At 42.7% G+C, this 23455-nt stretch overlaps 2 protein-coding genes across 10 annotated transcripts in view; both read right to left on the bottom strand.

Moving 5' to 3' along the window:
- Positions 1-8086: 8086 nt before the first annotated feature.
- LOC139297253 (synaptojanin-2-binding protein-like) overlaps positions 8087-23455 on the bottom strand; it is a 161387-nt gene continuing 146018 nt past the window's right edge. The window contains exons 4-6 of the mRNA XM_070919841.1: positions 11202-11279; positions 9260-9328; positions 8087-8336 (exon numbers count right to left, since the gene is read on the bottom strand). Coding sequence (XP_070775942.1) covers positions 8223-8336; positions 9260-9328; positions 11202-11279 — 261 coding nt within the window. The 3' untranslated portion in view covers positions 8087-8222. The remainder of the gene's footprint in view (positions 8337-9259; positions 9329-11201; positions 11280-23455) is intronic.
- Positions 13712-23455, bottom strand: part of actn1 (actinin, alpha 1) — a 53676-nt gene continuing 43932 nt past the window's right edge. For 2 of the 9 annotated variants that reach the window (XM_070919829.1, XM_070919830.1), the window contains exons 12-21: positions 23118-23268; positions 22563-22671; positions 22011-22151; positions 21403-21585; positions 20543-20677; positions 19959-20138; positions 18416-18562; positions 15742-15807; positions 15199-15357; positions 13712-14305 (exon numbers count right to left, since the gene is read on the bottom strand). In XM_070919829.1, coding sequence (XP_070775930.1) covers positions 14147-14305; positions 15199-15357; positions 15742-15807; positions 18416-18562; positions 19959-20138; positions 20543-20677; positions 21403-21585; positions 22011-22151; positions 22563-22671; positions 23118-23268 — 1430 coding nt within the window. In that variant the 3' untranslated portion in view covers positions 13712-14146. Of the gene's footprint in view, positions 14306-15198; positions 15358-15741; positions 15808-16119; positions 16201-18415; positions 18563-19958; positions 20139-20542; positions 20678-21402; positions 21586-22010; positions 22152-22562; positions 22672-23117; positions 23269-23455 lie in introns of all 9 variants that reach the window. The other 7 variants (XM_070919827.1, XM_070919828.1, XM_070919832.1 and 4 more) reach the window with 7 other exon arrangements.

The following is a 23455-nucleotide window of genomic DNA, read 5'->3' as shown; positions in this document are numbered from 1 at the left end:
GCTTACGATGCTGGAGATGAGCTTTATCTCCGAATTGTCACCCTCAGATAATTATTATTAATAACAGGCCTAATCTCACGCGGTGGAGGTGTGAAATGGCTGCGCCCTACAGCCCTGCGCCCCCCATTTTTAAAAGTCACACAGACAGACTCGCTTAGGCGCGCAACTACGTCACCATCGGCTGGGAGAAGAAACCTGCACCACAAACCATGAATATCATCCAGGCCCACAGCCCACCATGTCAACTGTTCACAACGGGAGGAGGGAGGAGGAGGAGGAGGAGGAGGAGGAGGAGGGGAAAGCTCATGATTAAGGCATCACCCACTATTTTACCTCTAAAAAGTGAGGATGTCTGTCCTGCTGACCAGAAGCTGCTAATTCAAGACACATAAACAAGTGACAGCAGGAAGATGATCTAGTCACTGACATTTATTCTGGCCACATGCCACAAATACCACACACACACACACACACACACACACACACACACAGACAGACAATGCAGGCTTTATAAATGCTGAGATGGAGTAAAACTAGATTAAGATTAGCTATTCCAAATGTATAGGCGCAGTAACAAACATGTCTGCAGCTCAATGAGCAGAATGTAGAATTTCATTGAAGACGTTATGCAGAGCAAGAAATATGCTAATATACTATATATACAGTATGAGATAAAGCCCACAAGCCCGTAAGGACCACAAAGGGGTTCTTTCTGTGGAGAACAGCTCATGTGATACTTTCAACCAGGTTAGTTGTCTTGTGACAAATAGTTTGGGAAATACTCGTACAGCCAGCAGCCAGTTAGCTTAGCTTAGCACAAAGACTGGAAACAGGGGGAAACAGCTAGCCTGGTTCTGTCAAAAAAAAGATCCAACTATCAGTACCTCTAAATTTTACTAAGTGACACATTATATTTTGTTTGTTTAATCCATAAAAATAGCAAATCCATTTAGTGTTGTGTTTCTGACAGGTTGAGACTGGTTGCCTGGCAACCTTACAGTGACAACAAGACTCCAGGAAGTCACTGCATAAAGAAATAGTCACATAACACCCCATGAGACCAAAACCTTCTACCTCCGGACAGTCAGCCGTTTGTCCCTGTTTCCAGTCTTTGTGCTAAGCTAAGCTAAGCTAACAGTCTCCTGGCTGCAGCTGTGTCTTTAACTTCCTGTCTGTCTCTCATCATGAAAGCAAATGAGTGTATTTCCCAAAGTGTCGAACTATTCCTTTAATCGGACCCCGCTCAGGGTCCCCCAGAGTCCGGGCACATTCTCACCAAACACTCATGGCCTCCTGTGCTTCTTTGTCTCCCTCCTTGCCGTTGCATTGCTCAACCCGATGATCTTCCATTCCTAGTTGGATGCATAACTACAGCCGGCAGATAGTGAGCTTCACTGGGCACACGGTCCTTGATGCAGCACAATCACCCATAACTGCTGCTGACGAGACAGACGAAGCCCCAGAGACGGCAGCAAAGCAGGAGGATGTTGACGCTGCCACCACCTCTAATTACAGTGTCACACAGGCCTGAAGCATTGTGAAAGAAAATCCTAACAGTCCCAGGGCAACGCTAACTGCATGTAAAATTAATACAAGCATTTAAAAGTCTTCTGAATTAATTAGCAATTAATCAATAATGAATTATCATTAATCCATCCAGAAACAACATGGAGAGACTTGAAGCAGTCATCTTATTGCTGTATGCGGAGCGCCTGTTCTTTTGGGATGGAGCCTATATGCAAAGCGGGAGGGGGGGGGGGATTGGATCCGATTTTAATTACATAGTCCGGCACTGTGGTACAGAATCCTATTAGCCTGTTCAGATTTACATGCTTGTTAAATTCAAATATAAAATTCAAAAACAATCACTTCCCAAATGGACGGGGGGGGGGGGGGGGGGGGGTGAGACGGGCCAATCTGGTCAGGCAACAACAACACCACCACCACCACCACTCCCACCCGCCATCACCCACTCCTCTCAAAGCAATGCTGTAATTAGTATGGAGAATATGGTTGGGTGTTTTAATGAAGTTTTCTTATCTGCAGGGAAAAGGGTGGAGGCAGAAGACACAGCGGACCTGCAGCCTGCATGCATCGTACGGTTGGAATTCAATGTCTGCTCTTGCCTCTCTCATCCAAGTCCTCCACGCACTCACTGATCATTAATGGATTATACTTGTAATCAGCACGCCGGGCCCGCTCGCGCTGCCCGCTGAGAGCAGCAGCACTCAGGAGGGGGCGGGCGGCTTGATGGCCGTAGACCCGAAACAGGCTGCTGGCATTGATTCTCTGAGGGTGGAGCAGCTTCACCTCTCCTCTCCTTCCTGTCTTGTTTTTCGCCGCAGAACACTTGACGGCGGCTGCGGGCCGTGGATCAGTTTCATTCAAACCTCGTGCGGCAGCAGAGGATCTGGAGCAGGGACACGAAACAGTCCGGCACGAGACAATAGTGCTGCACGTGCACTGTGTGGTTTGTATTTTCTCGCTCGGGACTCTGCGCACGCGGATCATCTGTAGGCTCGAGTCGCAACGACTTCAGTCAGGCAATGACACGGTGGGCCCTGAGAGAGGGAGGGGGGGGGGGGGGTCATCAGGGGAGTTAACGCCGACATCACCCCTGGGTGACGTCCACTGATGACGGCCAGTAATGAGTAGTGAAGCTGTGAAATGAGAAAGGTAAAGAGTCACCTCGCATCAGGATCTGAAGGCCTCAAGGCTGTAAGTGTGTGGAGGGTGTTTTTAAAGGGTTAGTTCACCCAAATGATAAAATATAAACTTACCTCTTGTGCCATGTCGCCATGCAAGTAGTTCTGGTAGTTTTATGAGCCCAAGTTTGGAGATATCTGTCTTTACCCTGATGTGATGCAGGCGAATGGAATTTCATTAAAAACCTCAACAGCAAAATCTCTTTTGAGAAGGTGCCCCTGTTACTGTGGGACAACAGTTCCTAAGGTTTTGTGCTGTAGCCATGTCTACTTGTGACCCTTTGCCACAGCAGTTCAATAAAAGAGGGATTTGTGACTAACTTAAAGATCCTTAAGAGGTACGATTGTAGTATTTCACAAGGAAATAAGTTTAAAGTCTTAAATATGAACAATCTTTGTGCGCTTAATTCTTTTGCACGTCCTGGTGACTCCTTGGGAAGCATCGCTCTGGATAATCCACATGACATGCTGTCAACAGATTTCATAGGGACCGTTTCTTTGGTATGAACTAGTTCCAACGAATAAAACCAAAGCAAATGAAACCAAATCTAGACACCACTATAGCTGTGGATCTGCTCCTTCATAGAGCAGTGGACCCCTGAGCCAGGGCCCAAGATAAACCTGAGGGGTGTTTGTTATGTTTAGTTTCTCTGACTTTGCTCTTTTTCTTTTGTAATATCAAATATGTTCACCTCTTCAGCCTATAAAAAGTCAAAATGTCTGAGAAAGAAAAATCATTATTTTGTAGAACTCCTCCTCCTATACGTAATCACAAATAGCTTCATTTTACAAGACAAAAAGGTCAGGAGCCACTGCACCAGAGATAACATGCCTGTGGTCGTTGCTGTCATCCCATCATCCAGACATGCATGCATTGGCTTGATAGGTGGGCATGCACATAATCACATTGAGAAGAAGAGCTGGTTACTCTTCATATAACGCTACGTAACCTTGACTACCCTGCACCAATAAATCCTCTCAAATAAAACCATGACAGTCCATAAATATACAGAGTGCAGTGCAGATAGAAAGGAGCGCTAAGCTCTCACACTGCATAGTACTTTCAGCTCAAATAATATCCATAGAGACCAGTATTTGTACACATATAGTATAGCTCGTCTATGGAGAGTGCCCCTTCTGCGGCCGCAGCCATTGGAGCTGAGCATTCAGTGGTTCACTGGTCTGGAATATATTTGTAGAGGAAGATGGGTGAGAGAGGGATACCCGCACTGACTCCATTACATCAGAGACACACAGAAGACGAGTGTAGGACACTGGACTCCACACTCGTCTACTCATCCCCCTCGTGCCTTATGGTGCTGAATGAAAGAGAGGAAGGGACGAAGGGAGGAGGATCAAAAGTAGGGGAAGACGGGATGAGACAGAGATCAAGGAGGAGAGGTCAGCTCGTCCGTGGGGGCTCGGGCCCCTCTGCCCAACAGCCACGTCTCCATGGCAACGTGTGGCCCCGGCCTCTCGGTCCTGGGGAGAGTGGAAGTGACGGCGGCGATCTGTGCGCGTTCCGTCTGGCTCATTATGTGGGGAATGAAGTGAAACAGCCAGGGGGTGCATTTGTTCTGCGTGGACTACCCCTCAGCTGCCAAGCGCCTGTCTATTTATAGAAATGAAATGAAAGCGAGAGAGAGAGAGAGAGGGAGAGGGAGGGAGAGAGAGAGAGAGAGAGACTAAATAAAATAGGCACCGGGGCCATTTCCCCGCTCACTTCCTCCTCCCCTCCCTCCTCTATGTAGAATAAGTCTATTTTTTGTCGGAGCTCTCTGAAAGTGACATTTCAGTGAGTCAGTAGTGAAGGTTGAAGCTTTCACTGACCGCAGCTTCATTGGCTTTGTTTCCTATCTGGGACAAGGGACTGATACAAACACACACATACATTAGACCTGCACCAAATTATTATGGATTCATCTCAATTATTTAACCATTAAAGTCTATAAAATGTCATAAGTGACCATTGTTACTTCCTGCAGTCTGATACGACCAACAGTCCAAAAACTAAAGATATTCCATTCACAATGATATAAAACAGGACAGCAGCAAATAATTGGCATTTTCAATAAACAAATTACTTTACATGATCAAAGTGGACAGATTTAATCAGTTATCAAGTTATTTTTTGACAATTGGCAAGTTAATAGTTCCAGCACACTTATGTATAGTGCTAGGTGACTAATAATACACTTTCTTAATATACAAACTCTTGAAATGTAATGCTGGGAAACTTTATGTGTATTGAGATGCTACACAAATTATTCTCTCATGTTTTTAACTGTTTGCAGACCAAGAGAGCTGCTACAAGAGGTCTCTCTCTGCAGGGATCCTTTCCATGATGTTGTCAGACATTTAGAATAACGATCTGAGCCCAGTGACCCACAAGGATTAAGTTGCAGCCGGCTGATGTACTGGACTGAATTTCAAAACTTTCGGTAAACTTTTGTAAAAGAAATAGGGCCCAGGTTTAAAAATACTGGAACTACCCTTTAAAGATCACAGGCGTGTATCTACAGTGGTGATTAGAGGGTGTAACTTGAAAGTCAAACCAATAAAGACATCACACACTTTTGGACAATCTCACTTTTCCTATTAAATCAAACTGCTTTTCTCTCCTTGACTGATAACCTATTGGTTTACACTCACTGAGTGACCCCTCACTGTCTGCTGTCTTCCCCCCAATACCCGGTTTCAAAATGAATACGTCACATTAAGGAGGTAATAAATACCACAAAGTTGGGCTGTCAACCTGGTGTGAGGATCCATCGGGGGATCCCGGTCGAGTATTTTGCATTTGACTCATGGAAGTGAATGATCGTGTCTCTAATCTTTGTGAAAAATGTCTTCATGTGAGATAATACCAGCGGTAATTAATCATCATCTGGAGTGTGCGAGAGTGTGTTTGGGAGGAGGGATGTTTCATTCATCGAGAGCCAAAAAGACTGAGAGCTGACTGGTTCTTCTGCAGAGTGTTTCCACGACAGAGCTGTGAAGATCTGGCAGCAGCCAGTTTGATTCATATAAAACCAACTCACAGGGCTGCAGACTAGAAGGCAAAATCTGAATAATTCAGGCCCCTCAGACCTGGAGAGGGACCCCTGGAAGATGTGAGGGGTTATAGTTATTTAGTGTTGCAGAGACCCAGTTGTCACGGCCCCCAAATTTCAACCAGCTACATGATTGTTGTTACTCAGACCTCATTAGTTCTCCCGCTCGCAGAACGACGTAGTAAATATTGAATTTGGTTTCCTCTTTTCTTAGCCATGTCCAATGAATATTTGATGCCGTTTTCTTGCATTTTCAAATAAAAAATTGAACAGCACGTGAAGGGGCGTGACTTCTTCAAATTAGGACTCCACTATATCATGCACCCTGACAGCTCACTTACGACAGCAAGGCCTCCCGGACTGACCCACTTCGGCCTCTGACGGCGACACCCATGCTGCGTCTCCTTATCAGAGAACTGTAATGTGCTGCAACACATCTTTGGCTTCAGCGCTCTCAAATCTCCTTCGCATGGTTCATTTGAAGCGGGCTCTATGGAGGAGCTGCGAGGCGGTGTGGCTTTGCACAATTAGCGAGGTTACGGAGGGTTCACCAAACGCACGGCTAAATAAACACCATGAGATGTACATTTAAAAAGGAGGAAATAAAGACAAATTAAATTACTTAATAAGTGGAATATTTAGTTGAAAGCACAGCCACCTGAGCTAATGTTAACACACCACTTTGTCAGCAGAGTGTGGAGATTCCCATTATAATGGTCAGTTCACTCAAGTCAACGGCAGTTTTCAGTGGAACTACAAAGAAATGCATGTAAAATACAATACAAAGCATTATTATACTGTGAATTAAACTACAACAGTATATACAATGAGTAAAATTAGCTCTGCTGCGACATTAAAATGCAGCTTTCATGTTACTACATTCATAATTATCTAATAGTATAATATATAATGATGTAAGGCTGACAGACCATATTTTGGCTCCACGGTGAGTTTTACACTTTAAGTAAAGGACCCACCACTGCAGCTAACCTTTCAGCAGAAGTCACAGTTCAGATTGGCTCATCGGCCATCGTCAAACTCAATATTTCTTCTTTCCCACCGTTAGAAACAGCAGCGTCTTCATTCTTAACCAGTACAACAGGACTAATCAAAAAGCTGCCTGTGGAGAACAAGCGTGTGATTGACCTCTAAGATCACAGATGCACCAAAAGTTTAGAGAGGCCTCTCCAGAAACGGAAGCACACACCAGACATTTTCATCAACGCGCAGCCTGAAAAGAGAGGCTCGATCTGATCTGCCGATCCCAAATAACTTGACAGCTCTGTTTTGTCATTCAGATGTGTTTCGGTGGATTAGAGGCGATTGCTGCTTCATGACACTGAAACAGCCGACGACAAAGCAACACTCTTTAGATTTAGAACTGCACAACCTGCGCATGAAAATATAATATGAGCTCTTGTTTGTGTCCCATAGATTCATGAGTCTGAGAAACACTGGGTGCCAAAGTGACTCAAAAATCATGAACATAAAAAATGTGATTACAGAAAATGTATCCCAGGACATTTTCATGCAGACCTCCACACCTGAGGAATATTCATTGCATCCTATTTCACAAACTGAATGAGGCAAAGCAGTGCATGCATTATCTGCCAGTCACCCAAACATTACTTATACATACAATCTGAAGACTTGCAGCGAAAATCATCTTGTTTAGGTTTGTAGGACAAAAAACCCCGCAAAAGGTAATACTATTTCCATTATAAACGTAATAAATCCACCGCATTGCAAAGTAATAACTGTCAGAGAAACGGATTACTGTCGAGACCTATAAAGCCTGAGGTAAGGCTGGACGGTTGTGTTATTTATTCTTTTGTACGTTCAACTGGTAAATCAATGCAATGCTGTTGTAAACAAAGACTCACAACATCTACGAGCTTTTGTCATAAACAAAATAAAAGCAAAAGTAACAATTTGGATCAACGATACATAATTTATTGAGACATGGAAATCATACAGTGATATATATATTTCCTTGCTTGCTTTCAGTGTGAAAGGCGAGGTGCAGCAGGACACAGATGTGCCACCTACTGGTTGCTTTTTTATGACAAACTCCTGATGGTCAGAGTGGAGAATCAGCTACCAACAGGTGACTGCTTCGTACGTCAGCGTATGAAGCCATAAGGACGCTTACTTCTTTAAATGTAAGACCAACCTTGAACTTATTTCAAGGTTTTGGGCTCATGTGGCACCATTTTAGCCGCTAGTCCTGAATGTGTTACAGAGGTTACCAGAGGAGACCACAACTTGTTACAAACAATGTACATTTCAAAAGTTTAAAGTCCAACACAAGCAAAGACCAAACCGGTTGAGTCCACGCCCTGAAGGTGGAGGATCTGGGGTACTCGGGTCGCAGAGACGACTTCGCCACAAGCTCCGTCCACTCCTGTCTGATCTGTCCTCCTGCAGTGTGTGTGCAGTCTGCTCTGCCTGGCGTCCCCAGGTCTCAGTCTTTCTTGTCCTGCCGGGCGCGCTGCTGCTCCTGGTACTCCTTGGAGTCCTCCCAGGGACGAGGACCTCGGATGTTCCTCCACTCATCCAGATTCACCTCCTGCATCTTCTGCAGAGAGAGGGACAAGCAAAGAGACGAGGTTTAAACTTCAGGATGCCAATAATTCAATATTTTGAAAAAAATCAGGCCAGACATCCTGTAGTGTGTCAAACAGTGTTTGAAAACAGTGCAGGATTTTTCAACTCTGCAGAAGCATCACAAGTGCGAGAAAAGTTTGCATGAACACAAGACATTATTTCAAAGTCAATTTAGGATTCTTTTCTCAATTTAGCTGATGTACTTTGAAATGGCCAGATGTAGAAAATTCAGACCATCTGGTCACACAGGTGAGAGGAGGCAAGAATTAAGCTGCCACACACACACACACACACACACACACACACACACACACACACACAACACATACAACACACACAACACACACACACACAGTAATAAAAAGCCAACTGATAAATGATAAATTGTTTAAGTGTTAGCATGCCTTAAAGACAGAGTGACTCACCACACATGAGGAAATATGGACCACACTATAATATCACCTTAATTACATTCAATTAATTTTAAAAATGTACACTTGAATTAATAAAGACAATGTACTGAAGGGATTAGAGTTTAAGAATTAAGCATTAGCACTGAACACTAAACGCCCAAATTGAGAACAGTGCTACTACTCATCTAACCCTTCTTCCTATTATTTGCAAATACTAATTGACCCGAGGCGGTAACACTCAACACTTGCACAGTCCCAATTTTCTCCTAAGTATTTAAGATTATATGAAATTGGGTTCTTCTGCACACAAGATGTCCTTTTAAAAACATCTTGTGTTTTGTTGACACCCATTAAAAAACACACATTGTTTACCTGCAGCACTTTCTTGCAGGCAGATCGCTCCAGTTAGTTTCTTTCATCTACCCCCCCCCCCCCCCCCCCCCCCCCCCCACCCTCAGGGTCTCAGCCCGTCCCTCCTCACCTGGTACTCCTCCTCCAGTACGACCGACTGCCTCCGGACGTTCACTTTGGCCTCCAGCGAAGGATCCAGCTGAGAGAGAGAGAGAGAGAGAGAGAGAGAGAGAGAGAGAGAGAGAGAGAGAGGGAGAGAGAGAGAGGGAGAGAGAGAGAGAGAGAGAGAGAGCAAGCGGAGAAGAAGTCAAATCAAAGAAGAAGAGATTTTGTTTGATAAATGGATTTGGTAGCAATATCTAAACAAAGCCATTAATGTTAGAAGAGAAATTACGAATAATGAAACTGAAGCAGCCCCTTCAGGCAGCATCTCCCCCTCCTCTTCTTCATGTATTATTTCTTTTGTGTATAAATGACGACATCTGCAGAAGAGGTGAAGTGGTTTTCGAGTCATGTGGACGAGATGAGCACTGAAGACCCGCCTCTCCAAACCTGACGGAGGATCCAATTCATCCTGTTTTCACTCATTTGACATCATCGGTTTAGTAAAAATGGAAAAAATAGTGTGTCAGAGGGTTTTGGGAGAGAGAGTCGAGTCCAATGGAGCTATCTGGGTTTTGCAATTCAAATTGATTTTGCCCGAGAATAGGACTGAAATGAATCCCATTCTGAATCATTACTTTTAATGAGTTCTAATATTTCATAGCAATAACGCCGCAGTTACTCGGGTGACTGATGAGTTTCATAATTCCATGATTGATTTTTAATTAGACCTACATTACTACAGCAAATAAATAATATATAGAATATTTTGCAGCCTTCAGACCAGAGAATTAATAGCCTAAGTAATTAGTATGACACCTGCTATGGAGGTGTTATTAGCTTTTCTTCAACTGCCACCAGCCTGAACCTCAAAAACAGACTGGGAGCATCAGAGGTGAGGAGGACTCGCACAAAACCTGGACAGGGAGGACAAAGGAATCTGAAGTTCATCTCTGCCTCCAGGCTAAATTAAATAGTTGAAGAGAAAATGCAAATTGGATCATACAATGACTTAACCCGCAGATAGCGTTTTTAATGATTTAAGAGGGCAAATATCTGTGAGAACAAAATAATGGAATCAGCTGATAACAGTTCCACCGGAAGAGTGGTTTTAATCATGCGTGTTTTGACAACTGTTTAGATATTCCATGCATTAAACTTCATGTGCACACACGCGACTTGAATCTTTACTCCACAGGGTCTGAGAGGACAGAGGCTCGGTCTGCTGCAGGCCCCGTCAGAGGAGAGCGAGCAGTGTGGGGGCAGCTGCCCGGGCACGGCGCCAGGGGCACGATGCCTCCCCTCCACCATCGTCATCCACTGTCTAGTGCCGCCACACATGGACAGTAATAAGAAAAGATGCCCCTGCCATCTGGCTCCCACCCAGATGACGTGCATCGGCGTTTGTCAGACTAAACTAGCACAAAACAGCTACTTCCCCTCGCAGCCAGCTCATCAGATTGCAATGGCTTCTAATAAAGGGCCGGTCTTCTGACATTTTAATGAATTGGGTCTGTCAGTTAATGAATTATTAGAGCTTGTTCTCACTTCTTGCTCTTGTATTGATGGTTTAGAAAAGCCTGTCAGTGCTGTATGCCTGCAGTGTCTGAAATGATGGATAGACAAAGTGTCTAATTCTGAGTTCCTTTAGAAAAATTATAAATAAGCCGAAATCAACCACACTGCACTGTGAGATACCAGCAGTCCTCACGGATTTAGAAACATCTCTACACGAGTGCTATCTTTACATGAGTGCTATCTTTACACTGTCCTCTTGGATGAAATCTTGATTCTCACGTGCAATTATGTGTCTGACCACTAGGAGGAGTCATTGCACACTGGCTGTACAGAGACCTTTCCACTGTTTCGTGTGATGGTGGAAAACGTGAGAATTTACATTTAATCTGCTGTCACATTTATCATAAGCAACTTTCCATCAAATGTAATGTGAGAGTTAATTTACTACAAACCTTTTTTCTGATCCTCTGGGCATCATACCGAATTTGTGTAAACTCTCGCAGGCCAAAGGAACCTCCAACTATCAGCAACTGAAAAAAAAACATTAAAGAACATACGATTAGTTCATTTAATCCTAAGTACTTTGGTTACTGAAATTTCAGAGCACTTGAACAAAAGGTTGGAGGAAGTTTCTTCTGACTAAAAAATAAAAACACCTCTTTAACAACCTTTCGATAAAATATGAACATTATAACCTTCATGAAGGTAGAGTGTATCGCAGGGCTGAGGACACTGAGGTTAGCAGCTTCTTACTCTGCAGTTATGGAAAGTTATGGGAAATTCTGAAATCTTTAGTTTTTACACCACGTATTGTTTTGTAAGGGTGCTATATCTGCTAATTAAAGCCTCAACACTCTTTATCTTTTTAAAATGGCGCCTTCACCACATTTTCTACATCGAGACAACAATGAGACAAGGCCTCGCTTAAATCCCAAGCCCCCTACATTTACACTTGGACTTTACTAACAAGTAGACTCCAGTAACTGTTTAAAACACTGTTTCAGATTTGTGAAACCTTTATTCTATTTGAGAAAACACAATCCAGACCACATGGGGCCCGGTCTAGATAAAACTACACTTTGTTAGACCTGGACTAGATGAACCCAGAGAAGTTTCAGATTTGTGCAACTTTTATTATATTTGTGAAAACACAAAAAAGAACGATTACTGTTTGTTTGTTTGTTTTAATCTAGACCTGGTCCAACGTGGTCTGGATGGGGGAACAAATAAAAATGCCATTTCTTTTCTGTTTTCACAAATAAAATAAAGGTTTTAACAAATCTGAAACTGCATTTAGCTTCTCTGGGTCTCTGGGTAATATGGCGTTTTTTATCTAGACCTGGTTTGATGTGGTCTGGTTGGAGGGAAAAAAAAGTAGTGAAGCCGAACTGGAAGCCAACTTCAGCGTCGTACAGGCTGTTGTATTAAATACTGCATCCATTTTAACTGAGAGTAACTTCATAATAAACTGTCATTTGAGTGCATGAGTACAGTTCCTATTGCTATTCCTATGCACAGGTTCCCACAACAGACAAATACAGGTGCTGATCAGTTTACAGTTAATGACTCCTTTACTTTACCCTTTAGCACACACTCTTGTACTTCAATAAAATAAAAGAAATCATTTATAAAATAAATGTCATCATTGTGAGATCCAAATGTGACTTTAATGTTAACAGTAAACTAATAACACAGCGTTACGTATCAAGAAACTGCTAATTTCAAAGTCGTTAGCTAACAGGCGATCAACGCTTGTCTGCCATTTGTAAATACGTAATATAAAAGTTACTTACAAGCATTGGGACTCCATATTTGACTGTTTTGTTTCTCTGCAACGATTTTAAGTTAAACATGACTCTTCTTTCCAGCTAGAAGTCCATTTCACTGACGCAAACACGGAGCAGGTCACAGCTGGGACGCGTTTCCTGAATGAGTCCGACGCACTAAATTGTCCGTAGAGTTGTGGAGACACGAGCAAGGTTCCCGTGTGTGTCCGTCTCACGGATAGCAACGGGAAAATGCGGGTTTTTTTAATGTCGAGGGAAAAAAATAACAGAGAAAATGTTGTTAAATGTTTCTTAAAGGCTTTGTTTCAAAGCTTCTCTCGTTGGTTTTCCTGTTTAATCTTTAATTGTAGTGTATTGACAGGTTTTGTACAATAATACCAGAGCAGTAAGTAACCAGTCTCTCACACACAACCACACCGTAAACCTCCTACATTGGTGTTTTTGCGTGTTTTACCACGAGCACTTTACACTACTGCTGACCATTTCACATGACACACAACGTGTTTAATGCTTTCCTACCATCTCTGCAGCCACTGGTTTCAGTTCACACTCCAATGTGTTGACCCCATTCAGGTGTTTTGCCTGAGTAAAACTTGCAGCCCTCTGTGGGCATGCGCTGTGCTCGAATGACATCACTTCTGTTGTACCTTTTAGGGCGGAACCAAGGCCGAATTACCAACTGGGCCAAGCAGGAAACGACTCCAGGTTTACTGTGTGACTATGTGTGTTGTCTTTGAGACAGACACTTTCCAAAGTCTAAAAAAAGACGTTTGGTTTAGAAAATGTGTCAAAAGTGGAACGTAATGTTAAGTATTTGACCTACAGAACATGGAAAAAAAAACATGCAAAAATACTGGCATGTTAACACATACTTAATCCTGACTCACTACAATCACAGAAGTCCACGTCTCCTTTTCAAGCACATAATCACTTTAGTGAGTATTTAGGCCACCATAATCATTTTAATGAGTGTGGGTCCTGTTCTTACCTGCTTTCCCAGGGACATAGGAATATATACATACAGTTTTATGATATTTACTTTTATTATACCTTGTATAATGTATGTCATTATAAGTTGCTCTGTATCAGAGAGTCCACTAAATGCACACACTGTCAAGATAAATCCATTAAAACCATATGTTATCCCCCTAGCAAACAGAGAATAAGAAGAGAAAGTATAGCAATTTTTCTTTATTACAATTTTTGTCTCTTATTTTCAATCAGGTGAAGAAAAATACCTTTTTTTGTTCAGTATAATAAAATATGTTAACTTTATTCATTTTTATGAAGAAAAACAATGACAACAAGAAAATAAAAACAGAAACAAACAATTTTCTCTCTCCCTCTTTGTAAACCTGGAGAGCTGCTGCATTGCGTGGGAAGCAAATACAACGGAGACAAAGTGTGAGGGAGCAGTGAAGAGGCTGGAGAGGTGAGAGGAGGAGGAGGAGGAGGAGACAGAGGATAGTGACAAAAAGATAAGGCCAGAGACGTACAAAAAATGAGCGTAGTAGGACAGGAGTGTGGTGAAGGGGCAAGTCGGAGGACGTAGCGGTGATCAGAGCAGGTAGGCTGGTGGTCCCGAGTCAGGACGACTGATGACAGAGTGTTCAGAGGTCGCTCTCTCCGTACAGAGCGGTAGAGAACGACATGTAGTCGAGGGCTCCAGGTACGCCGTCGGGGCCGGTGTAGGGGGCCATGCGGGCCATGCAGTACTCCGCCTGGTCTGGAGGCAGCTCCCGGCGCAGCTCGTCGGCTAAAATGTAGTTCTGTCGAGGATGTGGAAGTAGCAGATGGTGAGAACTCTGGGAAATAAACTCAGCTTAATGTAAAGAGCAGGTGTTTGGATTTAGAATATATTGTTTGAATATTTTTTATATCATCGAATTAAAAAACTCTGTAATGTGAAAAGACTTGTTACTATTGCCGATCCCACTCAGAATCAACAGCCATCTCTGCAGCTTTCAGCCACTTTCAGATCATTTTATGGTTTTCTGGCCTATTAAGTCACGCCAATTGTAGAAATGATGAGTGCTGGAATAAATGAGAAATCATCTAGCAAGTCAAAGAAACTTATATATTTAATATAATATATTATATATATATATATATATATAATATATTTTTCTCTGCAGCTGACAGACCAAATTCAACAGGCGACAAGGAAAATTCCAATGAGACGTCAATGCTGCTCTATTTCTGTTCTCTATTATTAGGGTCTTAGTTCTTAGTTTAGAGCAGGCTGTGTAAAGTCGTTTTTTTCACTGAAGCAGCTGCCTGTTACGACCAAAAATGAAACTGATGAGAGCAGTTAGAGTGAACCAAAATGGGAAAGTGGGCCAAAACAATGAGCTGAAAGATGCTAAAAAGCTCTGCAGGTGATGCTTCTTACTACAAGCGACTCCTTTCACATATGAGCAGTCATGTGATCCATTGTTAATATAACAATATTGATTATAGTGGCTTTAAATGTGCTGCTTAGTTGTTTAAAGTCTTTCTGTATTTTTATTTTGTCTTCTTCATATCTTTGTCTCTTTTCTGCTACCCTAAAAGTGTATTAAATATTCATCTTTTGGCCAAGAGGCTTAATCTAATCTACAATGGGAATTTTTCCTGCTTCATTGTTACTGTTCTGTGATGATACTACAATATAACGCGGTACCTTATCCCCTGCCAGAACTTTGAAGGAGGCCATGACTTGGTCGGCAGTGTCTGTGTCGGCAGTCTCACGGGACATGAAGTCGATGAAGGCCTGGAAGGTGACGATGCCCATCCGGTTGGGATCCACTATGCTCATGATGCGGGAGAACTCGTTCTCACCCTGGTGGCAAGAGAGAGGAACTGTGAAGCTCAGTCGCTGTGGTGACCGTCCCCACGGCAACATACTAAAACACACAGCAAATGACAGATATTCTGCTACAGAGATATGACTCTGGATAACTTTGTTTGTTCGTCGTTTAGCACAAACATATATTATACGAGTGAGTTATAAATTGATTTGAGGTACTGTTGAGTGCAAATCTTTAATTTGGAGAACCATAAATTCTAATGCTCCTTTAATGGAGCTCTATGGAGAATAAACAATCTTTGAAAATCTAAAATAAGATATACAAACATTAAGAAATCTATCCATTACCATTTCCGAGTGGTCTCGTTATTCACACACAAACAAATTCTCATACTTGAAGAGTGCTCATGGCTTTACCAGGTTGTAGCCAATGGAGATAAGGCAGGTTTTGAAGTCTTCAGCATCCATGATTCCTGTTTTCTTCTACAAGGTCAGCGATGGACAAACGAAACCAGGAGGAGAAGAAATAGAGTGGCAGGGATAGAGGAGGAAATAGTGAAGGAGTACAGGATGAACAAAGAGTAGAATTACGGAGGAAAGCCACAACAATCCACGACGTGGATGTTGCAAGGAGTGGGAAATCACAAGGGAAATTTAGACAGGAAGGCAGAGCAGTGAAGGTGGGAATAGAGGAAGAATACGGGGAAGGATAGAAATACAAGGGGGAGAAGTACAAAGAAAAAAAAAGAAACCAGTTAAACCTCTTACAGCGGGGGGGTGGCTACGATTAAGTACCTGTGCATCGTTGGCGATATCGAAGCCCAGGCTGATCAGGCAGGCCTTGAACTCCTCCGCGCCCAGAGTGCCCGAGTGGTCCTGAGGTGTGGGGGACCAGTGCCAGGCGAGGCGTCGGGGGCCACAGGCCATGCAGCAACACATACAGCGGTGTCAGTGACGGTGAAGGGGTGGATGGAGTAGGACGGGGAGGTAGGTGAGGTGGTGTTGGAGGGGAGGGTGGAGGAAGTGCACCATGCACGGGGGAAAAGAAGGTGAGGGGTGGGAGGGGGGGTGAAGGGAGAGGGCCATGCACGAGATAGAAAACAGAGAACACAGTGCAAATTCATTAGGATCTGGCAGGTGAACACACGGTGGCAGCAGTGCTGCCATGCTGGGCGAGGGCATTCAGAGGCGTTAATGTGCAGTGTGGCAGGCAGACTACAGGGCCTTGTGGTGAGGTTATTCATATCGCAGATGGCACACGTACTTAACATCACAAAATATGCTCTTCTTAAATGCAAAAATATCTCTTTACCTTTTTTGTACAGCATCAAAGCAAAACGCTTCCAACATTTACAATCACATTAATTTTCCAATATTTTTATATAACGTAAATACACAGACTTGGGCTGCAACTAACTTTTATTTGTATCATCAATTAATCTACTGATTATTTTCTCAATTAGTCTGTTAGTTGTTAGCCTATAAGATGGACTATCTGATTAAGCAGCCAATCTTTTCAGCTCTACTAATGATTATTTTCACTATGGGTTCATCCCAATTCCCTAGAAGCTGAGGTGACATCTTCAAAACAGATTCAATTTGCGATAATGTATCACAGAAAAACAGTAAATCCTAACATATGACACGCTAAGATCAGAAAATGTTTGCCAAGTGATTTATCCAAATTGTTGTCGATTCAGTCTATCACCGACTATAAACTAACACAATAAATACTAAATGTTTCCCCATCAAACTAAATTCAAATTAAAAAGAATAATTAGTCCTTTTTTTCCAATTCATCATATTAATCTGATGCTGTAGCTCGATACACCTTCCCCTCACAGCCACCAGCAAATGTCAGGCTGAAAGCCTTAATCCTTATGAAATATGAAACAAAAGGACAAGTTCAGGTCCACAGTTGGCGTCCTGTGTCGACCTCAGGTATTGATTAACAATAGGGCAGCTCTGGAAAAATGCATGAGGTAATGGTGGAGTCAGCAGGAGAGTTGAGGGGAGGAGGGGGGGGGGGGGGGAGCTAAATAAAAACTCATCCATAATTGGTGCTGTTCCTGACACGTTAAGCCTCAGTGTAAACACTAAGTTCTGGAGGTAGGAGGGGGGGCTGAAGAAAGCAGGTTTTATAGAAACGGCCTTCAGTGGAAAGATATTTCGTAGCTACCTGTGCTATAAACTAGCTTCTCAATTTCCATTCTGCCTGCTCTGTATTTGATTTTTTATTTACATTCTTGTATTTCACAATAAAAGGATTTAGCTGACTCTGGCTGCCATTTCCCTTGATATGTCTGAAAGCCCCTGAGCTTTTAAAGATGAATGTTGTGTCACTGAAGTCCCTTTTCAACCGAGCGGTAAGGTCAATACACAGCTTGATGCATTTCTCACCCAAACTGTTCACTCTGCACACTCAATGCTTTCTGGTTAAAGGATTGCCTCGGGCAGCATGACACGACATGAACGGTCTCAAACCCAGAGGTGACACATTCTCACCTGAACTTCTTCGCTTTGTTGATGCAGGCTAAATATATAAAAAGACAAACGTGTGACTCCACATGTGAGATTGTAATTATAACATCCGTCTTTAAAGCAGTAGTTTGATATTTTTGGAAATACACTCATTCACTTTTTTGTTGAGAGAAGAGAAGATTGACACCACTCTCATGTCTGCACGATAGATACGAAGCTACCGCCAGCAGATGGTTAGCTTAGCTTAGCATTTAGTACTCACAAAGATCACTGATGAACCATTAGACTCCAGAAAGTCACTGCTCCTGACCAGGAAATAGTCTGTTCTGGTCTTTAGGCTAAGCTTGTGCTTTTAGCTTTATATTTAACTGACAGATATAAGAGTGGTGTCGATCTTCTCTTCTAATTCTCGGCAAGAAAGCAAATAAACACATTTCCCAGATGTAGAACTATTCCTTTAACAAAACAAAACCTATTTGTTCCTATTCGAATGTCACCATGTGTGTTTGCCTCAAACCAACTCCAACCAGCTGACCGTAAATGTGCAGCGTAGCACCTACAACACCTCTCCTCGCCTCTGTCTGCACAGTGACTCAGTACGAGTACTGACCCTGTCGAAGTGGTTGAAGGAAGCCCGGAACTCATTCAGCTGTTCCTGGCTGATGCCCTTGGCGTCTCGCGTCAAGATCTGGTTCTCGATTTCATTGATGGTGCGGGCGATGGTGGTGAGTAGCTGCTCCCAGCCCACGCGGATGTGCTGCAGAGGAGAGAGAGACACACACACAAAGGTAGAGGAAGTTTAAGGAAAAGACAGATAGTGAAAGAGTCTCAGAGGCATTCGTTTCAGCTGGACTTTAGCTGTTAAACAGAGGTTGTAAATAAAATGTTTGTATTCGCCTGCATGGAGGATAAGATGACTGAGATTCTACTGCATCAGGACAATGCAGAAATGTCTGACATTTAACAGCGTCAATAGCAGCGGACGTTTTAAGATATTTTGAATTGAATGCTTTGATTATACTCAGACTAGTCTTTGGCTCTGAAGGTCACTGTGCACTTTGGCTGTGAGCAAAATAATTGAAAGGAAAATGATGACTGTCCATCAGCCGGAGTCCTTACACTAGCCAGTATCATTTAAACCAGTTATTCAGCCTGGAAACATTGTGCTCAGCAGGTCAGATAACTTGGAAAAAATAGAACTATGTAAATCAATATGTATGAAATATATTCACATTATGTTCAGGGAGAAAATTAACACACAAATAGGCAGATGGAACACCTTCACAAAACGTTTTGAAAAGAAAAGTCAAAATAGACAGCTGAAAGTAAAGAATAAATGGTTAAAACATCCAGCTTCTGCTGATGGCAGCAGTACAAATACAACCGTGTCCAAACCTACTGGAAAAAAAGGAAAACCATGATTCACATGTGCAGCCACAGAATCCACCACAGCCGCAGTATCGAACAAGTGGGAACAACTGATCTAAACAACTGTTTCTGTCTGAATAGTTAATAGAAGAAGAGCAGAAAGGCTGCACATGGCCAGCGGGGAAAAAAAGAGGTGCACACAAAATATATTATTTGCATAAACACATTACCAAATTTGGCATCTACCCTTTAAATCTGCTCTTGTCTCTTTAGCGAACGTTCTGCACAGAAGCTGATTCCAGACACACACCTACATAATAGCTTTGAAAATGGGTCAGTTGATGTGAAGAATTTCAATAACAAGACTCATATGAATTATTTTAGCCAGTAAAAATAATTCATGGCAGGCAGGGGTTATTAGTTTTCCAGCACTTGGCTGATGAGCCAAAAAGTGAATTACGTACACTGGAGCCTGGATGGTAAACTGCAACGTCAGGAGAGTTCAGTATTAAACTCTCCAAGACTTTCCTGTGGTAGTCTAAACACGCTGCCACCCATTTCTTTGTTCTTTGTGGCAAACCACGACCATCTGACACCAACGCGCCATATAACAATCCATAAAAAGTATTTGCAGCGTCCAGCCGGGTCGGACGAGGATGCCAAACAGACCAAGAACAATTTCAGTGAAAAGTGAAAGCAGACGTATTCATTGAATATTAACTGGATGAAGCAGAAATCTTTTCTCTCTCATGTTTGGTGGTTAAAAGTTCAGCTCCAGCTCGTACCTCCATGGTGTAGTTGGTGTGCTTGTTGTCAAAGATGAGAGCTTCCTGAATGAGCTGGTGGTCTCCCTCCAGCTGGTCGATCTTTGGCTTGTAGTTGACGATGCTCTTCTCGTACTGGCGTAGGTGCGTCAGCTGGTCCTCCAGGGTGCCGTGCATCTCGATTGAGATGCGGCCAATTTCCTGCAGAGACACACACACACACACACAGGTTGTGACATCTTTTAATATGAATAAATGGAGGATATGATAAGAATATAGAAGACCGAAAAAGATCACCATGTCTGCCTGGCATTTATCTCTATCTAAATCTGGGTTTAAAAGAATTTCATAAACCCAAATAGAAACATTAAAATCACCAAAAACTGGAGACAGAAAGTTTTACCATTTCTTATTTCAAACTGTGCATATGAAATACTTCACAGGAATGGACTGTTAAGTGGTTAAACGTCAACAGGGCTGAGTTTAAGACTAAACTCTACATAAAAATGCACTGAAACTACACACATCAAACTGCACTCGCCACCACGCCGGCCTCGTTCAGAAATATATAACGTGCTCATTTGACTGTCAGTTCTCACACTGACCTCCATCTTGGTCTGGATCCAGGGCCCGATGACATTGGCCTGGTTGGCAAACTGTCTGCGCAGACGCTCGTTGTTCTGCTGCCGGGCGTGTTCCTCAATCAGAGCCTGGTCGCGCTGAGGCACCAGCTGCCTGACCTACAGCAGGCAGGAAAGTCAAGGAAAACCCAAATGTGTTAATACACATAATTAATGGAACTTATGATGAACTAGGAACATTGTATTTTGTTTCTATCTGTCCCATTTTCCATAATGATGTAGAACTTGTCTTAAAATTAAACTGAAATTCTCTCCCCAGTATTCACCTTTTCTTAAAATAGGATCTTGCTCCTTTTCTAAATGTAAAAACAAAACTCTCGTGCTGTTAATAAAGCAACGTTTTGGGCTGGCACTGACAGGTTTTATTGTAGCAGCCAAGCACATTTTATGTAATTGTAAGTCCACATTGTTGAGCCCACATAGACCAGAGTGTCTAAAGTGGCTTCCTTTTAAAAATATGACAGCCAGGTTAAAACTACCAAAAGCAAAATTTGTAAAATCAAATCCGACAAACATAAAGGCTGCAAAATCTTAAAGAGGGTTTGGGGTATTTGCTTTGATACCACTCATGTCTGTAAAGTAAAAATAAATCTACCACCAGTAGCCAGCTAGTTTAGCTTAGCACAAAGACTGGAAACAGGGGGAAACAGCTAGCCTCTGTCCAAATATAACAAAATGCACCTACCACCCTCGTTTAAAGCTCACTAATTAACATGCTACATCTGGTTTGTGCTTCTAAATCCCAGTTCCATCAAGGTGTCCTGAGGCAAATGTCCACACTCAGCCAAGTGTATATTTCCTCGCTCATGATTGATTTTTATTACCTTGTCCCATTTGGCGTTAATCTCCTGTGGGTTGATGGTGGTGTAGGGGTTGGTGCCAGCCATATTCACATGATAGGTCTGCACAATCTTGGCAATCTCATTGTGGATGCCCAGGATGGCCTGGCGCTCTTTGTCTGCCTCCGGCAGCGTGGCTTTGAACTGCTCGTGGGCTGTGCTTAATCCCTGAGACACAACGCACAAACACAGACAATGAAAATCTGAACCACAAATAAAAGAGAAATGTGCTTCCTCCGTCTTCATAACCGAAACTGTGAAAACATTTAACAGAACACGAGGCAGAGGATCTACAGTACTTTCCCGTGGTTTCATACTTGAAATGAGTACATAAAAGTTAGTAATCCATGTGTCCAACTTTACATTTGACTTAAAGAAAAGTTTGACATTTTGGGAAGTACGTTTATTTGCTTTCTTGTCAGCCAGGCTAGCTATTTCCCTCTGTTTCCAGTCATTTTGCTAAGCTAAGCTAGCAGCCTTACATTTACAAGACAGACAATCTTCCAATCTTCTAATCTTACTCTCAGGAAGAAAGCAAATAAAAGTATTTCCCAGAATGTCGAACTTCCCCTGGGAGTCCTCTCTGTGCTCACCTGGATTTCTTCAATGGTGTGGACGATAAAGGTATCCTGCAGGTCCTCCATGGCGCCCTCCATCCAGTTGTTGAATGGAGCCGCTCTTTTGGCAAACTCAAGGTACAGTTGGTCGATGGTTTCAAGCAGCTTCTCAGTTCTCTGTTGAGCATAAAAAACAGGGTTAGCGCGCACATTCACAGGCTTTTTATTGACCTTCAAAGTCTTGTGTAGTGAAACTCGAGAATTCACAGAGGTTTCATTTTAATCGTGATCTTCCAGAGAGCCGGGGCATATAGATGGATTAGGGTGTCATATTTTTACAAACAGAAAAATCTCCAAACTTTAAAGGGTTTTCAAGGCCAGCAGGAATCCTGAAAATCAAATAGTCTCCTCGCAGCCTCTCACTGTGAGGGAGAACACTTTCATCTCTAAGCGTGTAATTATTTCTGCTCTAACAGCACCAAGACGAGAGGGGGAACTAAAAAACAGGGGTAACAAAGAAGTTAGAAATCTGATTCTTCTGTAACTGGTTTACTTTTCTTTCTCTCCGGGTCCCAGAGTCTCTCTCACCTGCAAAGCCTCGCTGCGTTTCTGGGTCAGAGCTCCCAGTGCGTCCCACTGGTCACAAATCCTCTGGCAGCGAGCGTTTACACTGGGGGAGTCGTAGTAGTCCAGCTCGCTGGAGCACAAACAGACGAGGGAACAAGAGATTCATTATAATTATCTGCATCACAGCAGTTTTTATCTGCATTATTTACTTAAGCTGGTGTTTTTTTACCGTCGTCTTTCTTTGATGCACTTTAATGATCCTGCTGTGTCTTTGTTTGTCATTTTTATGGTGTGAAATGTTTTTATAAGCCCCTGAAGGGTTTCTTCGAGTCACTCGTGTTTATCTTTTTCTGTTCACTCTTTCAGTGTTTCATCATTTACATCTGCAAGTTAAGTGAACCGAAGCTCGAGAAAGTGACTTTTGATGTTTATGATGAAAATAATAAACAACTGAACACCATTTGAGATCATCACAAACAACAACACAACATAGAGAGATGATCAATACAACTTTACAACTAACCCTCAACCTGTCCTTCTCTATTTCCTCCTTATCCTATATAGACCATCTCTTACTTTAACTCCTGTGCGATGGCTGCGATCTGCTCCACTCGGTCCTGATGTGCAGCCAGATCGCTCTCGAAGGCCTCGTGTTTCTTCAGCAGGGCCTTGATCTCTGACAGAGAGGCCGTCTCGTAGTCACACTTCTGCAGCATGTCCTCCTTACCTGCAGGGGGAGACGCAGAAAACAAACCGGTAAAACTAAGACAAAAATACGTATCTTTAAAATGCTCATTAAGTGACACTGAAATGATTTTTCTGATTTGGCATTTTACACAAGGTAGCACACTAAAAATGTTTATATGCTGTAATCTCCACGTTACTTTGTTGTGGCCTTCAACAGGCAGCTTGAG

The sequence above is a fragment of the Enoplosus armatus genome, chromosome 15, assembly GCF_043641665.1.
Source record: "Enoplosus armatus isolate fEnoArm2 chromosome 15, fEnoArm2.hap1, whole genome shotgun sequence".
Taxonomy (NCBI): domain Eukaryota; kingdom Metazoa; phylum Chordata; class Actinopteri; order Centrarchiformes; family Enoplosidae; genus Enoplosus; species Enoplosus armatus.
This window is presented reverse-complemented; position numbering and strand designations above follow the sequence as displayed.